Source organism: Hyposmocoma kahamanoa, unplaced genomic scaffold, assembly GCF_003589595.1.
Source record: "Hyposmocoma kahamanoa isolate Upper Pololo Valley unplaced genomic scaffold, ASM358959v1 188, whole genome shotgun sequence".
NCBI classification, from domain to species: Eukaryota; Metazoa; Arthropoda; class Insecta; order Lepidoptera; family Cosmopterigidae; genus Hyposmocoma; species Hyposmocoma kahamanoa.
Window position 1 is genome coordinate 15,083 of NW_020653717.1, and position 24,666 is coordinate 39,748.

Consider the following 24,666-nt stretch of genomic DNA (forward strand, 5'->3'; position numbering starts at 1 on the left):
TGTGTGTGTGTGTGTGTGTGTGTGTGTGTGTGTGTGTGTGTGTGTGTGTTACAAAATAAGAAATATAAAAAATTAACAACAAAAAAATTAAGGTCACCAATGTGTGACCTCATTTCTTTTTATTATACCAAGTGACGAAATGAACAAGTCGTGCGCCTGGTGGTAAGCGACACGCCTGCTTATAACAGTTGCAGCGCCACTTAGAGCTTTAAATCGCAAATATTCGAGGGCAGCTGCGCCCGTCACCCTAAGACATAAACTTGGCAAGTCCCATGTGCCTGTAATTTTACCAGTACCTTTACCCTTCAAAACCGGAACGTAGTAATGTGAGCATTGCTGTTTGGCAAAAATAGGTAAGGTGGCAGTAATTCCCTGGATGAATTCTTTCACAAGGAGCTCGAACGCTATAACCTCGAAAGGCGAGTGTGAATAGGCATTATTTAGATATCCATCCGTTGCTTTCCATCAGTTGAGATGAACGTCAAATGCGCACTTATTCTTGTATAAAAAAAGAAAAAAATATTTCTTCTGTTATTAATTTACGTTTATATTATTTTCCATCTTATGCCAGTGAAGACTGGTTTTCAAAGAGCATTGTGCGTTTGATGAGGGTAACATCATTCTAAAATGTCGACTCTGCACGGCGCTTTACATAGTAATAGGCAGACCCAAAGATGTATAAATGTTTATAATAGATTAGAATCTGTGATCCTCTACCATATAGATGTAACCATTTGGGGGTGAAACAAAAACCGTTTATGAAAAACATGTAAAATCAGTACAGAGTTCTAAAAAAACGGACCCCAAAAGTCATTCATCCCCTTGTTATCCACCCTTAGAAGTAAAATATCGACTGTGAACTGGCAATCGGTACTACCTCGACGGTATGAAAAAAAAATTGTTTACGTCATTTATATAGCATCTGGTTTATTAAATAAAAATACGTCGTTTTTTAATATTTTTATTACACATGACGTGTATGTACACTACATATATTTATTTAATAAACCAGATTTTTATAGATAAATGATCATTTATATAGATAAATGATTTTTTCTTCAACTGTAAAGTTGACAGTTCAGAGTCGATACCCTCTTTCCAACAAAAATGAATCACCAAAATCGTAAAATACATATCGAGTTCTTAGGTTTTCGCGATTGTTACACATAGGAAATGAAACTATTTTTCCGGATTTAAATCTCGTATATTTGTTTTTTCAAACAAACCGACGTGACTCAACCGTCAACCGTCAACAGTCAACCGTGACCATGGGACCTGTAAAGGGCCCGACACGTCGGTTTGTTTGAAAAAACAAATATACGCGATTTAAATCCGGAAAAATATTTTCTTTTCCTATGCGTAACATACATACTTAAAAAAACATACAGCCGTATTGAGAAGCCCTCTTTTGTTTTAAGTCGGTAAAAAATGCATTAAATAACAGACTGTATGTATTGAGTAACTATTGATTATCTTGCCTGTAGCGTGAGGTATCACAATGCACCTACTTGCAAGATGGAGTTTCAAATGAAGGATTTGTGAAATTTACTAAAACTATAATATAAATATGTATGTTCCCTTAACATCTCTTTTTAATCGACTTCAAAAAAGGACGAGGTTCTCAATTGGACTGCATTTTTTTTTGTGTACGTTACGCGATTACTCGATTATTTGTGAACCGACTTTGATGATTCTTTTTTTGTTGGAAAGAAGGTAACTCAGTATTAGTCCCATTTAAATTTAAAGACAATATTCCACCTGTAAGGGTGGCAAATTTGGGGATGAAACCGTTTTGCGCACTTTCCGGTAACCGATAACAATAAAACTCGGCAAATAGATGTAATTCCACGAACTTTTGAGGTAGATTTTTTTTAATAAAAAAGTTGCACTTATTAGTTTATTGAAAAATTTTAAAGTTGTGGAAATCAGTAAATTTATACATTTAACAGATTAAAACAACAGTCAACAGTCTGCAAAATAAATTTCTTGTTCCGATTTTAGCTCGAGAAACGTCGCTCAATTCTCGTCCCTTATGGGAAAAAACTGCTCGCGAATATCCTCATAACTTTCCATAATTTTATTTAGAACGACATTTTTATATATAGTTCTGTTTATATTTAGAACATAATTCATAATTCATTTATTTATTGCAATCTTGTGGTTGACATGGTGTACATTTAAAAAAATTCAGTACCTAGACATGAACCCTGGTAGGGTACAGCAACTTATTAAACATTCAAATTATTTAACTATTCTAAACAAAAAATTTAAAATAAAATTGAATAAACAAAATCAAACTAAAATTAAACATGGACATGAAAGGAAATTGAAATTAATTCACTTTACATTATCATTTTGATTATTAATTACATTTTGTATATTCATATTTTTTAGTTAATTTATTGTTGTCCGTTGTTTATTATTAAATATATCAAACCATTTTATTTCAAAAACTCTTGCCACGAATAGAAGCCTTTTAATAATAAAAATTATTTTAGTTCATGTTTAAATTTTTCTAAATTGTTTTCGGTCTTTATATGTTCTGGTATTTATTATGAGTCTTTACCGCCATTGCAAAGGGACCAGTGTGAATTAAATTTAATTTTGAATTTGAAGAAGAAGAACTTTGGTATAAAGTCAAAAGCACGTCAAGTCAAACACTTAATACTTAAATTCAACTTTTTGCCACTTGCAGTACGCCCGCATCCAAAGTACTAAGTGTTAAATTTGATGTCCAATTAATTGTACAGCTTTTGAAGAGTAGCAGCAGTAGAGTTTCTTGTGAAAGACTTGGTCAAGGGAAGTACTGCCACCTTGTATTTCTTCCGCCAAGGAGTAATTTGAGCATTACTGCGTTCCGATTTTGCAGAGTTGATGAGCGTAATAGCACATTCCCCTCAGATCTGTGCGATTTACAGCTCTGAGTGGCACTGCAAGTGCTACGGACAGCAAGTCCCGTCACTTAGTAATACAGAAAAAGAAATAAGTGTACATTTATACTTTAAACATTCGATAAGAAATAAATTATGTGCAAAAATAAAAACCTGAAACCTTTCAATTGATAATAAAGTGATAAGCATTATGTGTGACAGAAAATATTAACAAAAACTTATGTTACTAAAGGAAATACCAAAAGAAGAAGTTACAAAACAAAAAGGAAAATATTTTACTGAATTTTTAACCACATTTTTAGTCAAGGACTAATTTAATTGACTCATTTACACGCTAACGATTTTGAAAATTGTCCAACTAGGACAAGGATGTCCTTCACTTTTTATCTCATAAACAAACCTATAAAGTGATAAAAAAGATTCCCCTTAACTTCAAATAGTCAATAGCTCAAAGGGGGCGCCTGCACAGGGCGATAAAAATCTAATACAATTCCACCAATTTATCTTTGCGGTTCGAAAAATTGCTAACTGAAGTTGTGATATTTGCAATAAGCTTTTATCTACATGAAAAAATCCTACAGTAAAATTGTGATTTCTGCATTGAAAGGTTTGTATCTTCTTGATATATCTTCTGAAGTCCATCAATAGATCCTAACCAATTTTATATAAGAGCACACTTTTTCAAAATACATAAAATCTAACATAAATCTATACATGTACCTGTCTTTTATAAACGTAAACAAACACGTACAAAAACAAATAGGAATCTCTTTTTTTAATTCGTTTAAACTTCAAAGCTAAAAGCCAAATTAAATGTTAAAATTAAAAACAAAACTGAGAATCGGGCGAAATGGCTCACATTGGGAGAGGCCTATATCCAGCAGTGGACTGCGATAAGCTGATGACAATGACTATGATGGCATTCAATTATACTATTAGATGTTTGTTTTGATTCTATGTTTTATTTTCAGTGCCTATCAATAAATAAACAATCTTTCATTACTGTCAGCGTCTTCTTATTACAAGATGATAAAACACTATGTCTTATATTTACGTTTATCATTATTGCATAGAAATTTTAAATTTATCCATACTTGTAATGTACGCAATCCATTTTGCCGAATAAACATAAATAAATCTGCAGAAATAACTTTGTTTCGGGCGTCGTAACCCCATGGGAATTGTATTGGAGTCTGAAGTTCTGAAGACTGTCACCGCCGTCTAACGCTGGGGACGATTGAATGGTCTTGATCGTCACTAATTCCAATATCTATTTCTTATTGACTTTTCCAATAACGTCAATTTCATTTATTGTTATTTGAAGACACAAATGAGTAGAAATAGTACTTATGGAACTACACGAGGATGTAGTAGTCAAATTTTCATTAAAATTGTTATTAGTAATTATCGTATGAAGGTTTTAATCGTATGTAAGCCCATTGTTAATTTAAAAGTGATTTTATCTGTCTCAGCGAGGCTTGATCCTCAGACTCAGCGGTTACACTGTGCTCTAAACAAAGACGTCCGGATTCGATTCCCGATAGAACCAATTTCAAATTGGAAAATAGATTCTAGTCTGATTTTCTGGTTAGTGCCCCGATGTTCATTTCGTTGCTTTGGTACTCATAACACAGAGAATTTCTTATATTGAAACCAGTTAGTTGGTGTCCTCCACATTCACATCCACATCTCCCACAGTGCAAACCGTTGGGTCACCAAGGAAATCAAACCCAGGACCCAGAACGCTCTGATCAGAATCAGCATAGAAAAGTTCCGCTGTTCCTAAGAATCCGGGCTTCCATGGCCGTGTCGCGTGTGCCTACGCCGTCACGCGCCGTCGTGAGAGGTCCGCCGCCCAAGCACGTACGGGCTCGCCTGCGAATGCCCGTCGGATCCACCGTGTGTCGGTACCTTCAAAAGCGCGGCGCAAAAGCACGTGCGTTTGCCGATTAGTCCTTTGACCGTGTTACTTAATTTGAATAATTAGTATGAATCGGTAAAGCAAACTCTTGTTGAATGATATTGATAACACCGGTTACTTTTTTACTGGTGACTTTTTTTAACTAAGCTGTATGCCCTGTCAAGATGCTGCAGAAACGTAAATAAATTCACATGATACACTCATCAAGGATCAAGCTCGTTTTTGCACATTACTGAAAATCTAGTTTTTAATTTTTTTTTAACACGATTGGTTTTTTTGCTTGATTTAATAATTTATAAATAAATAAATATTTAATAAATTTATATAGATATTTTAAAATTAATTTTAATAGGGTAATCATATATTAAAAAAATACCTTGATCCTTTTTGATGTGTGTATTTTCGAATGGCAACTCGCTCTCCGTCTGATATCCGTCCGAAACAATTACTGCTAAATAAGCAATACTCGACCAAATGAAAAGACGCGTGAATGCGAATGAAGCTTCATTTCAGGATACTTGTCTTTTAATTTTATCGAATATTACTTATTTTACAGTAATTGTTTCGGACGGATGTCGGACGGAGACCGAGAGTAGCCCCCCAGAATAGAGCACTCTACACGCGCCACCACACTCGTCTGTGGCGCGAGCTCACCCGTGCAAATCACGGGTCGTGGGAACAAACCTAAGAAGTGCGTAAAGTAATAGGTACTTAGACACTTCGTATATTAAGCTACAGATATTTCTGCCTTAGTTATCTACAAATTTGTTTGTTCATAAAACTCTAATGCATGTTTCTTTCAGATGCTCCTATTCTAGTCTACATCCACGGCGGTTATTGGCAAGAGCTATGCAGAGAGGTGTCACGCTACCCAGCACGTCCTCTATATCGTTTTAAAGTGAAGACAATTGTGGTTGGTTACGACCTCTGTCCGGCTGCTACGCTGCCCGAGATCGTAAACCAAATTGAGAATGCTGCTAAATTCGTGTTTGAATATGCTGAAAAGATGGGATCTAGGTTCGTATACAAATTAGCATGTTTTTTTTTAAGTTTTGTACATAAACGGTAATAAAATTTAAATTAACATTTTTAAACCCCCGATAGAAAACAATGTATTCCAAACTATGAACAATGTTACCATCCGCAAGTTAAGTTAAAATCGTCGTCTATTTATGCCGCTTAGCAGTAATGTAAGCATAAGCGTTTCGGTATTGAAGGGTAACGATGCAGATGAAATCATAAGCACGTGGGATTTTTTGACTTATGTCTCAGGGTGACGGGCGCAGCGGCAGTGCCCTTCAGATATTTGCGATTTAAAGCTCTGGGTGGCACTGTAACTGTTATGGACGGGCGTGTAGCTCTACCACCAAGCGCACGATATATTCGTTCCATCACTTGGTACCATAAAAAACAAAAAAGTTGAGAAGTTAGGTGATTTGCAAACTATCCTGATTACATTCAACGTCAACATTCAACGAAGTTTGACAAACCCTAGGTCCTTGCAAAAGAAGTCCGTTATCTACCCAGGATGCTGCGAGAGGCCATTGAAATTAAAAAAACATCTTAATTTCAACAGGGAAGATGGTTTCTCCGTACCACCAGTTTGGGATCCAGTATTTCCTCTAATGAAAAATCCCAAACAGACATAAGACTGCAGTACTAATTAATATGTTTTAATTTATTCTAATTTCTATTATTATATAACAATAAATTGAACTTAATAAAAATTCATTCAATAAAATAATTTGTAAAACTTAATTTAGGGTAAATTGGAATGTTTTCTTTGTAAAATTAAAAATAAGGTATTTAATTAATAACTACTTTTATTATTGTAAATATAGTGAAAAAATAGGGTGGTTTGCATCAATATTAGACATAACTGGTTGAAGAAGGTACCACCTCAGTCAACCGTGTCCATGGGATCTGTACAGGGCCCGAAACGTCGGTTTGTTTAAAAAAACAAATATACGCGATTAAAATCAGGAAAAATAGTTTCATTTCCTATGTGTAACAATCGCGAAAACTTAAGAACTCGATATTATTAGATATGTACCTAAAAAAGTGTTCACAACGGGTCACAGACTCCTACGTTACAAGTTTTTTTAGTTTAGCAGCCAACGAATCGCTTAATTTACCAGCAAATGTTATTATCGTGAATTAAAGTTCTTGTTATTAATTCAAAATTAATCGTTTAGGTCATGGTACAGGCAATAATCTGAAATAATAATAAGTGATGTATTGGTCTCAACCAGAGATAGGCAAGCGCTCCCGGGCTTTAACAAAGCGCTTTGTTAACTCGGATTAAATCGGGCTAACACCGGAAATGCCCGAAATCGAGGGTAAAACCTACTCACAACTAAATATTTGTTGTAAATCGACTTTTGTACAAATTTAATAATATTATTGCAAAATGTTTATTGCTATCTGATCTAGACGATTTGCCTTTCTATTGAATCGAATCACTTGAAAATCGTATTGAAATAAATCGATACAAAAAATCGTTGAGATTGTATACACTCGAATCGATCTTCATAAAAATGGAATCATAATATGCATCCTTAGTAGTGAGAATACCTACATAGGATTGCAAGGTGGGTATTGTGTGGAGTTGCCTCTTTTTCGTCTAAGAAAGATTTTTTACATCGTAAATTGTAATAATTAAGGAATTAATGCTACATTCCGCCCATGATTTTGGGCAGAAATAGGTTAAAACCCACTGCCCATCTCTGGCCTCAATATGTGTTACCAAATAAGTAAATTATATTTTAAAAAATTCACCACTACTTATGTTATGTTTTCAGAGGAGTATACTTCGCAGGACACTCGGCAGGAGCGCATCTTGTAGCCAAACTTCTGGCCAGTGCAGACTTCCTAGAGAACACCCTAGGCTCTAAACGTCTACAAGGCGCCTTCCTCATATCAGGAGTATACGACTTAAGAGAGATTGTCCATACCAAAATCAACGATCGAGTGCAGCTTCCACACGAGTGGGCTATCTCCCTCTCTCCTCAGTTCGATGACTACGCGCATCTGCAAGTTAGAAGAGTACGACTATATATCATAGCAGCTCAATATGATAGTCCGACATTCAAGAAGCAATCAAGAGACTTCTACGAACTCCTCCACAACACATGTTTGATGCAAAACATGTATTTCGAGATTAAAGACGGAATGGATCATTTCAACATTGTTGAATATCTCACAAACGACGATAATTATCTTCGCAATTTACTTGTACACGATATTCGTAAGCATTTGTGAATTTATTAACGGCTTCTTAAATGTGGTGTCAATCTAATGTTAAATAAATCAAAACAAAAGGTTTGTAAGTATATTTATACAGAATTTGTTAATGAGCTATTATAATAGCTATTTACTTATGCTGATATAGGAACAACATATATATACGTTGTGTAAATACATTGTTGTCAACGATTTTAGCCACGTATTCTGCTCAGTAATTATCTTATTATTTTTAAAATTAATTGGAATAACAAAACGTTACAAAACAAAATTCACAAACCAAATCATTTTCCCAAAGATTTTTTCGTGTTTATTTAGTTAACAGTGTTTGTCATTTTTAGTCAAAAATTAAAAAGACAAAGCCATGAATCAGCATAATATTTAATTATGCGATAATTGTCAGATAATTATCATGATAAATTATCAATTAAAATAAATATCTTGATAATTTTGTACCCTGATTCTACTCGTGAATTCGAATATCTTTTTCTATAGCGGCTGTAATTCATTCGAAACAAATTCAATGCTCCATATTATGAACTTTTACTAGCTGACTTCTGGAATGGTAATGAAAATTAAAACTTTAGAAACCACGTTACGACAATAAGTTATTTATACGTACACACCATCATATAGAAACTCACTGAATATATGTAATACATATATGTAATCTTATGTAGATATATAGATGGGCCGCACCTAAAGTACCCTGCAATGTTACAGTAGAATAGAATATAATCTTTAATTCCATTAGAATTTAAGATTCAAAATATAAATCCAGATGCAAAATAATAAATAACATAATAATTGTAAGTAACAAAATAAATTGACATACATGCAATTCAGCTAGTATGGAAAAGAGTTATAAAGAATAAGTTCCCATTTATGTGGGAGAAATTTTTCTACACAGATTCTACATCCAATAAAATAAATTTCGGCCGGATATAAAACGTCATCGTCTTTTGTGACTTTTATAGATTGGCGCGTAGATATTAGTGGTATCGAGGCCACCCGCAGGTTTTTAAGCTTAATCTGTGGCTGATATTTGATATGATATGATACTATAACAAACCACATTAAAATTTGTAAATTTTTAAACAGATGTAATTGATAAACAATTGCCTACCCGCTATGTGTTCGATAATAATAAATTTAAAATCTCCAAGTATCATTTGTTTAAGTGCATTTATGACAAATTCCATCCAATTAAAATAATACAAATAATAAACAACTAAAATAATTCGGATAACGTGTGATGTTATGCTCTGTATTCAGTCAAGATTGGTGTTTTGATATTAAAAAAATAATGACATAAAATGTAAATATATTGATAATTGCAATAAAAAATAAACAGATTAATGAAGTAGTTTTAATTACTGGAAATTACACTATGTTTTTGAATAAAAAAAAACCGTAAGTAAAAGCAGCCATGTGTCGTGGTTGTGGGCTCGAATCGTGGGCTTGCTTTAAATTTAATTTAAAATTTACCATGAGCTTTTCGGTGAAGCAAACTTGTGAGAAAACCTGCACACATCTGCAAGGCAATTTACTGATGTGTGTGTTTTTTTATTAAACCAAGTGGTGGCACTGTTCGTCCCACACACGTAGGTGGTAAACGACACGCCTGTCTATGACAGTTGCAGTGCCATTCAGAGTATTAAATCACACTAGGCTGATGCTCTATGTAATGGAATTGCTGTATCACTTAGAGCTTTATATCGCAAAGATGTGAGGGGCACTGCCACTGCGCCTGTCATCCTGCGACACAAGTTGAAAGTCCCATGTGCCTTTTTTTTCACCAACATGCTTACCCTATATAACATAATATTTTTTATAAAAAACCGACCTCAAAAATTCTTGGTATTACGTCTATTTGCCAAGTTTTATTGAAATCGGTTACCAGAAAGTGCGCGAAACCGGATTCGTGCCATTGTTTGCCACCCTTAGAGAATGGAATATTTTCTTTAAATGGGACCAAGAATCATCAAAATCGTAACATGAACACAAAAAATCCACCTTTTTTAAAGTTGGTTAAAAACCGAAACGCAGTAATGCTGACAATACTGCTTCGCGGCAGAAATGTAAGGTGGCAGTGCTTCCCTGAACGAACTCTTTCACATAAAGCTCCACTGCTACTAATTCTCATTGGGCCCACGTCATCGAGTATATAACCAGAAATAGAGACGAAATGTCAATAGTCAGTCAGTCTCTTTATAGGTCACATGGCTACGGCTGATTCAATAATAATAATAATAGTTTGCCTATAGTCCCGCTGATGGGCATAGGCCTCCTCTCACAAACTTTGGGCTAGGGTTGTAGTTTACACGTGGGCCATCGAGTATATAACCAGAAATAGAGACGAAATAAGGGCCATCCATTCCTGGCAACTTATCAAGCAAATGGGCCTTATACCACGTTTAAATATCAACTCTCATTTGCACTGAAATCACAAATTAGAAAACTGAAATACTACAGCGCCAACAACTGACCCGTGTGTCCGTCTCCGTATCTTCCAAAAATATTCTGTATTTATTGTAATAAAGATAATATCTCAAACGATGGGCGCTGTTCCATTCGGTGGTGTGGGAAAAATAGCAAAACATCTAATTACAAAACAAACGGAATCACATTTCATCGGTAATTAAATATTAAATATGTAATTTTGCAATTTTCCATGCGTCCATTATAGCAAAGCTCAAGTTAACTGTTCGATTCGAAGTGAAACAATTGACGACACCCGTCAATTGTTTCGAATTCGGGCTGGCCAATCGGAGCGCAGTTGGCTCCGTAATGATTTGACTGAATGGTTACAATAACGAACGGTTACGGAGACTGTAAAAAATTTGACTTGTTTGCCACGCAGAGTTCCCGAGTTCGATTCCCGGGCCAGGAGACATATTCGTATGACCTACATTTAATTATCTCGTGAATTTTCTTTTGTGCTGTATGGTGTCCATGACACACGTATGCAGGGTTTCCCTAGTGCGGGCTATGAGTGTTTGTGTTATTATTATTATTATATTAACATAATATAATAATAATAATAACGTAACATAATATAATAATAAATAATAATATAATAATAATATTAACATAATATAATAATAATAACACATTATGTAGATTCCTAATAAATGGGTGAAAAGAAATATTTTTTTTTAATGTACAGACTGGTGGTTCTAGTAATCTACATTTTAAGGGTCTTTACATTTGAAAAAACTTTTTGTTTTTAATTTTTTTTTGATACGAAGTGACGGAGCGAACAAGTCGCGTGGGCCTGATATTAAGCGACACGCCTATCCATAATAGTTGTAGTACCACTCAGAGCTTTAAATCTCAAAAATCTGAGGTGCATTGCCATTGCGCCCGTCACCCAGACATAAGTTGATAAGTCCCATGTGCCTGTAATTTTACCAGCATTCTTATCCCTTCAAAACCGAAACGCAGTTCTAATGTAGCATGTTCCCGGCGTGCGGTCGGGACAACTACACTATTGTTTACCTATTGGAATTAATTATTGAAGATTCTATAACTAACAAAGGACATCAACACCAAGTTTTTTTTTTTTTAATATATAATAGACACACGCTTGGCCACAATCTCACCTGATGTTAAGCGACGATGTGACCGACGATGGGACGCGTTTGCCTAAAAAATGCCTATTCACTCTAGCCTTGAATAGCCCCAAATTGTACTTTTCGGGAAATACAGAGCATTCCATTCCTTTGCCGTACGCATCAGAAAGGAGGAGGCAAAGCGCTTAGTGCGAATAGGTGGAATATCAACGACATAAGAATGGAGTGCTCCGGACCTTCTAGTCGACCGAAGGAGGAACGGTGAGGGCGGAACCAAATTGAAAAGTTCCTGCGCACACTCCCCGAAATGTATCCGATAGAAAACCGACAAGCAGGCTACTTTTCTGCGATGATCGAGATTTTGGAGCTTCGACTCCACAAGAGGATTATTGTTAATAAGTCTCTTTGCTTTACGCTCCACCGAGTCCAAGGCAGCTAACTGGTATTGGGCAGAGCCGTCCCAAAGGTGGCAGCAGTACTCCATACAGGATCGAACTTGTGCTTTATACAGATTTAAAAGCTGTTCAGGTGTGAAGTACCGCCTGACCTTGAAAAGTATGCCTAGTTTTCAGGCAGCAGTTTTTGCCAAGCACTCGATGTATCGCCCAAAGTTGAGGTTGGATGATAAGTCCAGACCAAGTAGCTCAAGGTGGTCCCTTATCGGCACGGATACACCTCGGAAAGTCGGAGTAAGGTGTAGGGGACTCCGTTTTGATGAGAAAAGACACGCCTGTGTTTTAGCCGCATTAAACCTGACCCTGTTAGCATCTCCCCAGTCGGAAGCAGCTTTCAGACTCAGGTTCAACCGGGTGACCATCGCCTCTCGCTTACACCGGATCTCTTCACTGTTGTCTCGGGCGTCTGGCACATAACTCACCGCCACTGTGCTGTCGTCTGCGTACCCAAAGATACCGGGCATCAGCAGCAGGTCGTTGATATGCAGCAAGAATAGAGCGGCGGAGAGGACAGATCCCTGAGGTACACCGGCATTTATACCATGAGGAGCAGACGAGTAACCATTTACAACTACACGGATTGACCTATCCTTCAGAAAATCGCCTATCCATGTGCAAAAGCCAACAGGAATTCCGTAAGCTGGAAGCTTGTTTAACAGGCTATCATGCCAAACCCTATCAAAGGCCTTTGATATGTCGAGAGACACGGCAAGCGATTCACCGCGTTTCTCGACAGCCTCGCGACATAAATGTGTGGCGTACGCAAGAAGATCCCCAGTAGATCGTCCACGGCAAAAACCATATTGTCGATCACTGAGGAGATCGTTATCTTCGAGGTATCCAAGGAGACGGCTGTTCAATACACGCTCCATAGTCTTACAGAGTATGGAGGTGATTGCGATAGGTCGATAATTAGATGGGTCGGCATGGCTACCTTTCTTAGGTACAGGCTGTACATTTGCAAGCTTCCAGGATTTCGGGACTTGTCCAGAACTCATAGAGAGGCGATACAGGCGAGTCAACACCGGAGACAACTCGGGTGCACAGTTCCGCAGGACAATCACTGGGACTCCGTCAGGGCCACTGGCTTTGTTGACGTCTAATTTGCGTAAAGCTTTCAACACCTCTTTTTGACGGATAGTGATTTCGGGCATTTCCGAGTCACATCGAGGTAGTGTAGGTGGTGTTTGCAAAGTAGCGTCAAGACGGGAGTTGGAAGCAAAAAGAGAAACAAAAAGATTTGCTTTCTCTTCAGCGGTATGAGCCAGCGATCCGTCATCTCTCATTAAAGGCGGAAGGGATGACCTGCAGAAATTCGCTTCGACCGATTTAGCGAGTGACCAGAATGCTTTACTCCCTGATGGGTATGAAGCTAACCTGACCCCAATACGACTAATATGGCCGAAGCGAGCTTTCCGTATCGCTTTTTTGCAGGATCTAGCGTCTTTATTAAAGGCTTTCTTCAGACGGAGGGTTTCCGGTGCTTTGCGATCTCGAGCATCAGCCCAAGCCTTGTACGCAGATTGCTTTAGCGTTTCCGCAGAAGCACACTCAGCGTTAAACCAAGGGCGAGCTTTGCCGCTGGAGGAGACTTCGAAATACGGAATAAAGTATTCCATAGCCCGAATAATCACCTCAGAGACGGCAGACGCGCAGCACGTCGGATCGTCAGAAGAGAAGCACAGCTGCCGCCAGGGATAAGATGCAAAGAAATGCCGCATCGCATCCCAATCTGCTGACTTGTATCGCCACATCCTTCTAGTACTTCCCGTACTGAGATCGGGCGGGGAGTAGACAGATACAGATTTCACCAGACAGTGATCGGATGTCCCTAGTGGGGATGAGACCGATACTTGGTAGCGGTCTGGATCGGTTGTCAGCAGAAGATCCAGGCAATTGGCAGTGTGGTCGTCAACGTCCGGTACCCTGGTAGCGCAACTCACCAGCTGGGTGAGGTCTAGCGATAGAGCACATGCCCGCGCCTCTCTTCCAGCGTGGTCGGTTTTTTGGTATGGGAACAACCATTCCTGGTGATGGGCATTAAAGTCCCCCAAAAAGACAAGTTGTGCTTTAGGATACCGTTGTTGGACTGTTTCCGCCGAGCTGCAGAGATGGTTGAACAGCCTAGTCGTCTCCGGGTCTCCAGAATGCGACCGATACACACTGGCGTAGACAATTTGTTCCAGTCCAGTGTCTACCAGAACCCACATTACAGAGAGATCGGGGTCTTCAAGGTCACGGAGACGTTTAGAGCAGATGTCATCACGAGCGTAAACGCAGGTACCAGCGCGCTGCTTAAATTTGTGCTCCAGAATGTAACCTGGGTAATGCAGATACGCCGTGTCCGAAGGACATCTAATTTGGGTCTCCGTGAGGAAGAGCATGTGAGGCCTTTCAGTCTCAAGATGGTGGTGGACAGATGAGAGATTGGAGTGCAGACCTCGGACGTTCGAGAGGTGCACTTTAAGTGAAAGGACGTGCATCCGCTGTTTAGCCTTCCTCAATTTTCTTGACCTTTTCATATTAGGGTTAGAGTGAATGGGGAGAGCGAAGGCAGTTGTACGAGACACTACTACTGAAAGTCATGCGGCACATACCCTATATGGTACGCCGATGGGAAACTAGACTGGAGCGCGCGGGGACGCCCGAACCCCCCCGGGAGTGGCCATCGGGTCCTTTCATCCGGTCGCCAACCGGCACGATGGAGCACCCCGGGATTTTTCGCGAGTTGGCGGGGCAGCCTTTCACTGGAGGCTAGTCAGCTAATTGGGCCCCCTACTATCTGCGGTCGGCCAGCGGAGCACCGTGCTTCGGATCCCGCTACCCTCCGCATCTAGGTTCCCAGCGCAACAACAAGGGAGCCCCGAGATCAACCAAATCAGTGCAGTGCAACTGTACAGACCCTTCACTCTAGAGCGGCTACTCTGGGCGTCAAGCCGGAACACAGCTATAGCTGTTTGGCGGCTAGGCTTCGCCCAGAGGGTGCTCACCAGCCACGACCAAGGTCTACCACCGGAGTTTGTACCTTATTTGGCACCACCCAGGGGTCACGTGTAGGGTCTCGAGGGTACACAGCCTACGGACGCGAGCTACTTAACCCCCAAGTTTTAACATTGATCGTTTATTGATCGGTTTACAATAAGTAATAAATGCATCGCTTAATTATACTAGAACTTCATGAACCACCCGGGGTTACTACTAGGTACTCTATTTAATCTAGTAACGGCGGTGAGCTAAAGTTGTTGTTCGGGGTTGAAGGGCGAACCATTCGCACGACCTGGACTCACATTGGTCACGCGCAGCAATTGTAATAGGGGTAGGTGCGTATGCGGGGATGAAGGGTGAGCGATTCGCACGGCCGGGCACACTTCCTACTACTGCTAAAATTATTCAAGTATTTAGTAACTGAATTTTAAGCATAGACGGAATGTTGGAGATCAATTTTGATTTCAACTTTTATATTCTGATTGTGTGAATATTGCAGGTCAAAAGTTTAAAACCTTAATTTATTTTAATTTAATTTATTTCTTTAGCACAGCTGCAGAACACAAACTGAAAACTTAACTATAACAGGTCAATACATAAAATAAAATGTAAGTAAATTTGCATTCCTTTTACAGCTATGCACAACATTTGAATAGGGCATGTACATTAAAAAGGGCTTAACTTCCTTCTTAAAATAAGACTTAAGGAAAAAACTTACTACATTTCTTAAAAAACAAAAAAAGAAAACAGAAAAAGATATATAAAGAAAAGTACACAGAAACACAACTTAGTATTAGTGTGTAAAAATGTATGTTATTTTAAAAAATAATACAAACTTTTGTACACCTCCATCATCATCATCATATCAGCCGGAAGACGTCCACTGCTGAACATACGCTAAATAATATTCTATCGTAATTAAGGAATGTCTAAAATCCACTATTTTATACATATAACCTCACTTAAGTAAATGTGCAATAAAGCTATTCTTTTTTTTTAATAATAATAATCATTTATTCTTTCCCATTCACATATAATTTAAAAAAAAAACATTAAAGTGAGAACCTAACGCCAGTCTGGTGCCCAATAAGGTTTGAGTAAAGTTGCGTGCATGCGTCCGTGCGTGCGTGCGTGCGTGTGTGCGTGCGTGCATGCGTGCGTGTATGTATGCGTGCGTTCGTACGTGCATGCGTGCATGTGAGACGAGCGCCAACAACAATAAATAATAATAAATAAATAACGCACACACTCAACATAGCCCCGCACTAGGGAAACCCTGTGTCGCGGGTGCCATGAACACACACATAGACAACCACAAATTACACCCAAACTCACGATAGAAATAATTGTAGGCCATTCAATTATTTCTCCCGGCCCGGAAATCGAACCTGGGACCTCTGCGTGTCAGTCCGGCATGGTAACCGTTCGGCCACGGAGGCAGTTAAGACAATGACTCTACACTGTTATATTTTTAGGACCCATAGATGACAATACCTATTATTTTGGGTTAATAAATGGGTTAATAAAATAAATATAAAATGGGTTAATAAAATTTATGACTGTTTAAGCGTCCTAAGACAGCTGTTTTCTAGGTATAGATTACTGCATTATTTATAAAATTCTTCATTAATAATTTTACTTAGAGCGATACGGGCGCTGTCGTATCGGTGCGTTGAATTGTCACAACGTTATAAAATCAATGCACCTAGTGCATACAATCGCAATGTAATGGCGCCGCTTACTTACGCACCGCAGCATCCCTCCCCGCTTCGTCTCCTGGCCCCTGACACGATGCGCTCGCGTTCCGTTGCCGCGTGTCGTTTCAACTCACCATGTAATATGTAGTTCATTATGGCACCACTAAGATGTCATAAAGCTGACCCAACGCATCGTATGGCTTCACTCTTTGTCTTAACAACAGTCAAAAAGTCTTGAAGATGGGAAAAGTGCGTGAAATTAGCACCGAAACGCGATCTGCCGTCATTATTTTATACAGTGAAGGGAAATACACAACATGTGATCACTTCTAAACTTAAAGTACTTAAATTATATAATACTTGTGTTTTTCAAACAATTATTGGATACAAGGAATCCGGCCGGGATGGAGATAAACGAGTATATACGTGTCGATTATGATAAAAATCATTATATCATCATTATACTCCACTTAACAACACTTCTCGTGACTTTATTTTATTTTTGCGAAAAGTACAATCGTTGACTAAATACATTCGAAAATTTTTGTATGCCTTGTACAAGTTATAGGTACAAAATTTCACTTAACCCACATCCCGTGTTCTTTTTGTTTACAGAAAAACTTTGAGAGCGGTTGTAGGCTAGTGAGAAAACGGTTGCTTCTCGAATCGGATGACGAGACGGTTCGTAATTCTACGGAGGAATGCACTTATGAGCAGAATTTCTAATTATGTACATTTTTGTATTATATTTTTATATTTGTCAATACCTCTCGCTAACCATGAAGGGAAAGGTCGTGACGAAACCTGCATGTTAATCCTGGTTCACATACCTTTGTAACGTGTTTATTCAACGAGACAGTGTAACAGGTATGATTTGGTCATCTCTTGTGTGATACATATAACTGTTGTTATATAATAAATGTTGTGATTGACGGTGATGATAATTGAAAAAGTGTGTTTTTTTCGATACTTTTTGATAGTTGTGTGTCTTGATAATGGTGTAATAGTTTATCCAGGGAAGTAAGTACTCCCACCATATCTAGTTCTGCTGCCAAGCAGTAATGCCAGGGCTCCATTACTCGCTCAAGGCTTTGCGATAAGTGCCTACCGCTGGGTGCACCGGCGTCGGTGCAAGCGCTCAAAGTATCGCACGCGCATCCGAATGGTCGTACGGCACGTTTTGTGAAAAACTCGTTTCAATGTCGAAATCGCGTAATCATTGCTCATATAAAAGTAACGGGACTTGCTCGCGTAGTATTTTAGTTGGAAGCGATCCGACTAGCTTCGACCATAATCGATGGTCTTCTTGACACACTTAAACAGTTCACCCGAAGACCACCTTCACCGTGGAATGTGAGCAGAACGAGGTTCTTCCTTTCTTGGATGTGTTGGTGAGACGTGAACATAACGGTCGGTTGTCTCATGCGGTGTATCGGAAACCAACGCACACGCATAGATACCTGAGACCGGATTCACATCACCACCCACACACATTTAGCCTCAGTTCCGCGGACGCTCATTAATAGAGCTTTGAAACTTTGCGACCCGGATTACATACTGCTGAGCTGAGCTAAATCATGTGAAGGATGTGTTGGTTGGTAACGGTTACAAGTGGAAACAGAGTTGGCGTGTGGTAAATGCATCAACGAGGCCTCGACCGGCATCGGTAGAGAGAGGGGTAGCATACTTACCTTATGTCAGGGGGGTGACGGATGTGATTGGAAACTTGTTACGCCGAAGGTACAGCATCAAGACCATATTCCGTCCTGTCACACAGCTGCGACAATTGCTTCGCTCTCAAAAAGGACAGAGACCCTTTGGGGGGTCCCCGGTGTCTATATGGTTCCCTGTGACTGTGGCAAGTGTTACGTCGGCGACACGAGACGGAACGTGGCTACTAGGCTAGCTGAGCATATCCGATCCATGAAGAACCAAGATGTCAATGGATCTACGGTGGCAGACCACTTTCTGAACTCCGGTGTAGGTCACTACGTGGTGAACTCTGTGTGCTGGACTGTTCCCGACAACAATCCAATGGACGGCAGTAGCGAAGAAGAGTTCCAGGACGCGCTGACGCAACGTATCAGCCTCCCGAGTTCCCCACTGCGGACTGCGTCATCGGCGCGCGCGCAGAGAGCCGCAGCGCGCAGTGCTAGACGTGACGCGGTCGCGAACGCTGCACTCAACCCCTGAAAAAGACCATCGATTATGGTCGAAACTAGTCGGACCGCTTCCGACTAAAATACTACGCGAGTAAGTCCCGTTACTTTTATATTATAATGTGTGATCACCGTGTTAGTTTTCATAATAAAATCGCAAAAATATATAGCTATTTTCAATTATTTTATGTAAGCGAGATTCAAACTAACGGCTTTTGAACCATTTCTTTGTGTTCTATCGTTCTACTTTGTTTTTATTGCATCTACCGGCACCTAACCTAAGTAAGGACCTTTTTATTCATGGATTTTTTGTTGCCGTGGTACGTTAAATAGACTAATCTAAAATAACCATCAAGAATACTAATACAATCATTATAATATTCATTAAGACTAATAAATAATACAACTTATTGAGTCAAAGTGCCACGCAACCACGCCAATACCCTGGTCTGAAACTATAGAATTCCCAGTACTATGAGTACTAGAGTAAATAATTTCATTTAGAGGCGCAACCCAAAGCACCCAGACCAGAGCAAATTCAGTAAAGTTCATTTCGAAAATTAGTCCAACCGGGAATCGAACCGTTGACCTCCAATTGAGAGGCAACCGTTCTCCCATCGTTTTACTAAATAAATAATTGTAATTTCAAAGTCTCAACCCTAGCGCATTTGGTTCTGCACTACTGTACACGGCGGGAAACCTTGTATTCACTTGGTGCCAGGCGCCTGGAGTCATTAGTGAGATTTAGTAGGCTAGTATAGCGTAGGTATTTTCCACAGACATATATCTAGATAGACGCCGCAAGTGTACGTACTTCGCGTGCCCAAAGTAAGTGAAATTCACTTACTTTGCCGCTGCTACACTTCACAACGCGCTCGACCGTTATCGTAGATAAACATCAGTCGAAAACGCGAAAAATGCATAATTGTGCCATTATATACTGCAAAAGCACCATAACTGTGGGAAAACGGGTAAACAGGGACGTTTCCTTCCATGGGCAAGTGATTTGTAATCAGAAGATGCGTAATTTATTTTAAAAACATTTATTTTGGTTTTGTATGAATTTCGAGAAAACAAATATGCTACCGAGTGTATGCTTCATGATTTGTAATATATTACGGCTTTTACTTGGTGCGATATGTTTGTGATCCTTATGAATATCGAACGAACGCACTTTTGTATAGTGTATCCTGTTTCGTGGTAAGGCCGCGGCCGCTTGTACATTTCTTTGGCCAAATTTAACATTTAGTGATGTACACGTTAGGCAACACTGTTCTCGATTCTGATGATTTTGAAAACAAAGGGACGAAAATAATTATGACCTTAGCAATATTATAAAAATATTCTATAACGTTTCGATTTTTTTTTTCAGTTTTGTAATATCTATTATCAGTAGCAGCTGTAATTTCAATAATTTTTGTAGCACGTTGCCTCGAATGTCCGAATATAGTGAGCAAATAATTACATACATCGCCGGTTATGTAGTACGAATAATACTAAAAAATATATAATGCAAAGAATTGACAGTGAGCGGTCTTTACAAAAACCTGAAGTTGGTCAAACGGGTTCGTTGCTTTCGAGGGCGAAGGTGGTCTAGTTTATCCCACATAAGATGCTTTCCAAACATACAGAGTAGCAAACTTAGAAATAATAAACAAATCACAAAAATTTCACACGAGGCCGTTATTAAGTAAACCTCTTTTGATTAATAAGATTTTACCATATTTTGTCAGCTGTAACATTTTCATTTGTCTTGCCATTCATCAGTTTGAACAATTACCAACAGGAAGCCATCTAGTAAAATTAATTAAGGCAGTCGCAAGTTCATGTATTGACGTGCATTTTCATTATTTAAGTTAGTCGATAAGACCTTCCATTACAAAAAGATGTTATATAATAGGCTCATTTTACTGGAAGGACAATAATTTTAATATTTGAAGCCGATTAAAAATTAAAGTCATAATTTTTTTTAATTAATCGACATTTTTTAAAAACAAGTAAAATTAAGGACTTCGCTAACTTATTGTACTATTTTTCTACTATATTAATATTAAGACTACTTGTAATCAATAAACACTTGAACAAAAATTATTCTATTTAGAATCGAGTAGAATCGAATCGAATAGAGCGAGCGGAAGGAGGTTTCCATCACTAAATACTTCTTATGACGTCATAGTACGTACATAAAATGTGGCACGCTTGGTTTTCATACAAATTGCTGTACTAGCGGCGTCTATCTATATATACATATGTCTGTGGTATTTTCGATTTTGTATGAGAGTGTTGTATCTGTTACGTAGTAACTATTAAGTAATCTGTGGTATTGCAGGCATTACTGCGTTCCGGTTTTAAATAGTAAAGGTGCTGGTGAAATTAGAGGCATATGGGACTTGTCATGTCAAGTTTATGTGTCAGGGTGACCGGCGCAGTGGCAGTGCCCCTTAGATCTTTGAGATTTAAAGCTTTGAATAGGTCGTGTGTCGTTTACCACCAGGTCGTCTCTTATAAATACCTCTACATCGTCTTGTGATTTCAACAGAGATTATTTTATTTGTACAGATAAAAGGGTTTTTATTTTTATTTACGTACCATTTAAAACATAACACACAACAATGTTTGAATAAAGTTCATTGTATCCAAACAATGTGTTTGATTTGCTTACATAAGAAGCATCATATAATATTTTAAGTAATTTGTTTATGTAATCTATCATTACCAATAAGATTTTACTGAAATAGGATTGGGTAAATATATTCACCCACAATACAATTCTACACAAATAACACTTACGTCTACAGCTGCCATAAGAGCTAGAGTATGAAGATATTTAAATTTAAATAACATTTGGATGCCTTACTTTGTCAAACTCGTATCTTATAAAGAGTGTGATTATTCAGGGAATGGGAAAACTTTCTACTTATTTTAAATTTCTTATCAAGGATGTTAATTTGGATGCATTACTTTAAGAAAATCTAAAAGCCAGTTTGTGAATATGAAGGAAATATTATGCGAAATCAACCTGCAAAATTTGTATATACAATCATTTTTTACATTTCAGTAACTTTGTGCTTTAAGATACGAGTTTAAGAAAGTAAGGCGACGATTTGTCTAACCAATCGTTTTATGACGCTTTCTGTAATATAAGCGTGATCAACAATATACATAATTTATTAACTCATAATATTTTTTGTATTTTGTATTGTGTATTCAAATACTAGCAAGCAGCAGTATCTATATTAAAGAAAATATACAAGGTTATATTCAATCAAAAGGAAGTTTAGGTGTACAAGTCAAAGTAACGTTAAACGTGACACACGAAATTTTCATACCACAAAGGTATTTTGTTACCCTTTTTTTGCCACAAGGCTCGGAAGCCAAAGGATATGCGAGGACAAATTGCAACCCACTCGCTACAACACTCGCTTTTTATCATCTAGCTTTTTACATAGCGTACGTTAACGCGCAGTCATCAAAATGTGAACACAACTTACGTATGAACTTATTTTTTACTTATTAACTCTTTTTATTCCATCTTTATTTCTTGTTGTTTTTTTTTTCTTTCCATTTTCCTTGTTTTTTTAATAATTTTTTGCATTTTCTTCACCTTTTTCTCATGTTCCATACTCAAAGCTTCTTTTTCAGGAGTGTCCGCCAAAACAGCAGATTTTCTTTTGCGTAAACTTTTTTTTAATAAGTTACACACTCAAGATAGCCCTTTACCAGGGAAACCCTGTGTCACGGGTGTCATGGACATATAGACAACCACAAATTACAACCTAACTAACGAGAGAAATAAATGCATGCTTATTTCTCCCGGCCCGGGAATCGAACCTGGTACCTCTGCGTGGCAGTCCGGCATGGTAAGCCTTCGGTCACGGAGGCAGTTATAAACTTTAGCTGCTGCTAGCTCATACACCTCTTGGCTTTGTGTTGCCCACTCTAACTTTCTCTTATACTCTCTCATTCTAAAACAAAACAACTTTGGTAAATTATATTACGAATAATAACAGTAACGTACTATAATATGGGGGCAAGTTGTAACATGTTACAACAAACCCCAAGATTTTGTTACAACTAACCCCAAGGTATAGTTCTTAATATTTATCACCATAACTATTTAATCAACTTAGTAATCTTAAAAACTGTGATACAACATCATAAATAGATAAATTTTAACACCTAATAAATACAGAAAGCTCCAATTAGTCGATAATAGTACAGCTAACCAGAAATTTACGATATTAAAATTATACATTACCTGGCAACAATAAAGCACTAAACTTGTGTATACCCACTCACTGCGCCACCTGGTGGGACACTGCCTGTTATGACGTGTCGCGGCGCGGTGTAACGATAAGATTGAGTCGAAGAAATACATTAATAAAGTTTAAATTCCTGGTGAACAAACCCTGTCACTACTTACCCCCGTTACAATAAACCCCCCACAGATAATCGTAAATATTAATAACCGATTTTACCATCAACGAAAACGATTGTTCCGTAGACAGTGAGAATTTAATCTTAATGATCACCAACCTTTGATGTCACCCCATGATGATTGAAATTATGATCACACGCCAACATTAGACATCACACGGACGTGCCTCTATAGACATTAATCGTATGAAGGTGAGCTCTGGGTTTTACACGGCAAAGTCACGTTCGACACCAAGTAAAATGGCTTAGATTAAAATTAAATAAATCTGGATTTCGTTATTCTACACTTAATTTTATTTCCATGCGCCTGGTTACTGAAAGGCTGTATTCTGTAAATTTTATTAGAACAGTGACGATATGTAACCAGTGACATGTGAGAAGCCCGATTCTATTAATGTATAAAGGGCTACGAGTAATATAAATGGAATGAGTTCAGATTAAACAAGTAATATAATATAATGGGGCTATTTATTTATTGTACCCACATGCATTATATTTCACAATACAATCTGACACTGAATGTGTCCATCGGGTAGCCCACGGGTATCTGTTTTAAGTCCCTTTTTGTTTATTATATTTACGTTCTTATCAATGTGGTAAAACACTGCAAAATTCGCCTTCATGCCGATAACACACAATTGTGTTTCTTTTTTAGTCCTGAGAACTCGGAATGGGCTACTAAAGGAATAAATGAAGACTTGAAGTGTGTTGCAGAATGAGAAGGTACAAAATGCACTCATATTAAATTCACTACATTGTCTGCCCCAACATGTAAAAGCTTTTACCGTCTTTTTTTGCATCTTTGGAATCTCCCGCACAAAAACACCTGATATTGATTTTTTTCAGATTTATTTCCCAATTAATTTTAAGACTATTCGGTACTCCAATGTTTATTCCACGGAAAATAAAAGAACAGTCTCGCACGAATATTGTAAGTATGTATTATGCACACTATCTACTCTTACATGTTTATTAACTTTGTAATATTGTTCGTGAAATCTTTAAAAAACTTTGAAATCGTAATGCATTTTCTTTTAAAATTTATGACCAATTAATTACTATAACCATTTAACTATATAATATTCGCATGATAAATCTTAATATCCATAGTAAAACAGACTAATATTACATTTACATTTTAAAGTAAATATACGACTTTTCCCATGAATAATAGTGTAAACACTACAAGCGAACAGCCACCAAAGTAATTTTTACTAGAATAAGAATTTAAAAGGATTTTTTGTTAATTTGTGATAAACTATCAATATTTTCGAGTTTCGTATTTTAATATGAGATATAATGT

General features: G+C 37.9%; 1 protein-coding gene across 2 annotated transcripts in view; it reads left to right on the forward strand.

Moving 5' to 3' along the window:
• The window catches only part of LOC113226318 (kynurenine formamidase), a 19,660-nt gene extending 11,265 nt beyond the window's left edge, over window positions 1-8,395 (forward strand). For both annotated transcript variants that reach the window (XM_026458903.1, XM_026458904.1), the window contains exons 4-5: window positions 5,616-5,829; window positions 7,614-8,395. In XM_026458903.1, the coding sequence (XP_026314688.1) occupies window positions 5,616-5,829; window positions 7,614-8,073 (674 nt within the window). In that variant the 3' untranslated portion in view covers window positions 8,074-8,395. The remainder of the gene's footprint in view (window positions 1-5,615; window positions 5,830-7,613) is intronic.
• The last annotated feature ends 16,271 nt before the right edge of the window (window positions 8,396-24,666 follow it).